We start from the raw sequence: 3,469 nt of genomic DNA, 5'->3' as shown, positions 1-3,469 counted from the left end.
TCTCTTAACAAATTAATAGTGAATAAATAATTGTTGAACACTAAAATATATATAACTTTGAGGATTAAAGAAAGTTTTTTTTTTTTAATTACGTTAACAAGTATCCTTAAGAATATAAAAGCGTCGATATTATATATTTATTCTATTTTTGTTTTTTCGTGGATATTTTGAAATGGATAGTGTAATAAATAATTCTTCAAATACAGGTAAAATTTATAGACATAATTTTCATTAAAAAAATTCGATTATTTATACACCACACAAAGATATTGAGCACTTTGACTACAATTCTCATTCTCAATTCTAAGTAAGGTCAAATTTCAAGATATCATAAATATAAAAGTAGCCTTCTATCTATGAAAAAATTGGATCCAAAAATACTCTTCGAAGCACTTTCTCCTTCCAACCCTCCCTCCCTCCCTCCCTCCTAACCCCATCTTTAAACTAAAACAAAAACAAAAAGCAAAATAAAAAATAAAAAGGAAATGGAAAAAAGAAGATTTAAAGAAAAAATCCATAACCATTCTTCACGAATGAAATTGATGTACCTTCCTAACGATCTTCGAAGAAGCACGAGAAAGCAATACCTCATTTAATGATTATAATATAATTTACAAGTAAAAATAAGCACTACTCTCTTGGTGAACCCATTATGCACATAAATAATTTATTGTGATGCGTAAAAAATGTGTCAGTCAAGGTAGAAGAGAGTCACGATCTTCCTTAAATTTTTGGCTTCCTGACAAGTTTCCATTAGCAACCTACTATCATGGAAAGCAAAACAAATGACTTGCTGGACGTGAGAAATGATGTCCATATTGCATAGCCTGCATTTGGAACAAAGATGTTATCGAAGGTTGTGCGAAAGCATGCTGATTTGACCACTAAAAGGGGAAAAAAAAACACCACCAACTACTACAGAGGAAAAGTCTCAATTTCCCTCATCACTCTCTTCTCTCATCTCTAAATGAGGACAATTGAGACGTTTACATTATAGTTGTTGAATGTTCACTTAGTTGCTCCATTTTAGTTGTCAAATTAACATTTCCCGTAAGTTTTGGTTAGTATTTATGCTAAAATGAAACAAGAAAAAGCAAATATAAACCTGCTTGCTTCTATCAGAGGTAGATGATCATTGTAGGGCTTCTCTATCACATTTTTCACCTGCACATTGAAGGAAATCAGGAATCAGTCTAAAAAACTGGACTAGCCTGTCTAGAATTACTAGAGAAATCAGACAGCCATTTTAAGATGTTATTTGATCTCAAAGATCCAATAGGTTTAGTAGTATGAGACAGTTTTCTGAAAAAGGAAGGAAAAAAATGTGTTAAAAGAAATAAAGATGAACATATTCCAATAAAAGCAAAAAAAATAGCAAAAGATATTCTAACTGTGGGCAGAGATTCCAGCTTATATAACCTCTAAATTCAAAGAGGTAAAGTATATAATTGAGACTAAGAGACGGGAATACACATAGAAATGAAAAATCTAGTTCACATCCTTCAAAAGAAGAATAATCCAGTTCCTAATCCCAATAAAAATCCCCTCAGCACACACTCCATAAAAGGGAATAAAATTTACACTATTCTTTACATTTGGTAATTATATAAATATATATAGATATAACAATAGATAAACACACAAAGGATATCATATCTTTTCTTAACTGAGGATAAATACGTCATAAACAACTACAAAGAGGACTAAGTTCTACAAATAAACTATCTTTGGTTGAAATAATTAAGTAGAGCATATTATGAAAAGGAGTATAAACACAGAACTTTCATTTCATCTGAAAGAGGGTGCACAAACACTTCAAACTTAAACCTTACTTTTGACAACAGCTCCTGACTCTCAGGAGGCTGTTTGCTTAAACTTTGAGGCAATATAACTGTAAGCAACTCTGGTTTCTCAGCCCGTAAAGCACCTCGAATAACAGCTGCATTAGTCCCAGATGCTCCAGATGTAAATATGTGATTTTTCTGCAAGCAAAAATTTTTACATAAACAAAGGCACAAGCAGTTGTTAGACAAAGACATAGGAATGAATACCGAGAAATCCTAATCAGAATAGTGTTATCTACAATATTTTAAGATAATCTTGATTGATGATACAAGTTACAACATCTTACCGTTATAACCATAGCATAGCTAAGAATCTCAATTAATTCCTGGTGCATGAATCCCATGTTCCGTGTTCCAAAAAAGCCAATAGCTCTAGGTCCTTGCTGTTGAATGGCCAGTAACTCCTGTAAAATATCAAACTTTATTTAATGATATTGTGTAACCTACTATCAAGAAGACAACTCATGTTATTTTCAGGTTACAATAATAACTAGATTAATATTATTTTTAGCCATGGAAAAAAATAATTAAAAAGTGCCTGTAATACTTCATTAAAGAACATATACTATTTATTAAAAATAATGATAGCAAAAAAGACTTAGTTATAACTACAGAAAATTTCAAGTATTTAATTTCTATCCAATGCCAATATAACACCTCCTTAGAGTATTGACCCAATAATACGTTTCCGAATTCCAACTACTTAGAAACTCATTAACCTTTTTATTGACGACCAATTCAATGATGTGTCAATACAAACATTAGAGGATCAATAAAATTTATACAAGTTTTGCAGCTGAATGGTTACGAACCTGGAGATAATCAACATCAGGAACAGGCTTGAACTCAGATACCATAACTGACCCTGATCCTTCGACAACAGATTGAGCCTGAGTGGGAATTTGTTTGCCTAGTTCATCGTCAGAACCATATAAGCCTAACACGTCATCGAATTCGTAACCTGGCTCTTGATCCCTCTTCATGTGTCCATAAAGCCACTATACCAGTACACAAAAACAGAGTCCCTGGTAGTAAAAATTCGTGAAAAAATAACTGCCTGCTGATGCAAGATCCACAAACCAATCCTACACACACTACCCAAACGAAAGCATACTTTTCCATTACATAAATATGATAACGCTAGACTTCACTATTATATCTTATTAGGCAATACTCTAGGTAGCAGCTTTGAATACGTACATGGAATTATCATTCTAAAACTGTTCAGAACATAATTAAGCAATTGGAATAAAATTCAAAAACCAAGGAGTTCAGAGAGAGAGAGAGAGATACCGTCCGTCTAGAAGGAAATGGTTTGGGAGCAGCGGTGTTCCAGTGAGCGAGGCGGCTGTGGTGGTGAGAGAGAGAGAAGTAAAAGAAGGCATTGAAATTAAAATTAGGGTTTGGCTTGGCTTTGTAGGAATAATAGCAATGTGGGGAGAGATAAGAGGAAGTGATGATGGTATTGGTGGAAGGACTTAGAGACATAATTGCGTTCATCTCTTCTCCCAATTTCTCCCTCCCTCCCTTCCTTTTTTCTTCACAATACAATACAATTCAATTATCTCTACACCTTTTCCTTCTCACTGTAAAAGCTTCGGATTTCAGCGCTTCGCACGGACGGA

General features: G+C 33.5%; 1 protein-coding gene across 1 annotated transcript; it reads right to left on the bottom strand.

The window, feature by feature from the left end:
• On the bottom strand, positions 226-3,469 carry LOC107635754. The gene is made up of 6 exons (XM_016339323.2): positions 3,138-3,469; positions 2,657-2,842; positions 2,132-2,248; positions 1,833-1,982; positions 1,106-1,164; positions 226-827 (listed from the first exon to the last, which is right to left on the bottom strand). Exons 1-6 carry the CDS (start codon positions 3,342-3,344, stop codon positions 692-694), a joined length of 855 nt encoding a protein of 284 aa, XP_016194809.1. The 5' UTR covers positions 3,345-3,469; the 3' UTR covers positions 226-691.

The sequence above is a fragment of the Arachis ipaensis genome, chromosome B01 (genome assembly GCF_000816755.2).
Source record: "Arachis ipaensis cultivar K30076 chromosome B01, Araip1.1, whole genome shotgun sequence".
Classification (NCBI taxonomy): domain Eukaryota; kingdom Viridiplantae; phylum Streptophyta; class Magnoliopsida; order Fabales; family Fabaceae; genus Arachis; species Arachis ipaensis.
Note: the sequence above shows the minus strand (reverse complement) of the source record. Positions and strands in the feature narration are given on the sequence as shown.

Coding starts and splice junctions, on each gene's coding strand:
- LOC107635754 (XM_016339323.2), bottom strand. CDS start 3,344: ATGAACGCAATTATGTCTCTAAGTCCTTCCACCAATACCATCATCACT. Junction 2,249..2,656: donor CTGATGTTGATTATCTCCAG/GTTCGTAACCAT, acceptor GATATTTTACAG/GAGTTACTGGCCATTCAACA. Junction 828..1,105: donor CCTCTGATAGAAGCAAGCAG/GTTTATATTTGC, acceptor TTCCAAATGCAG/GCTATGCAATATGGACATCA.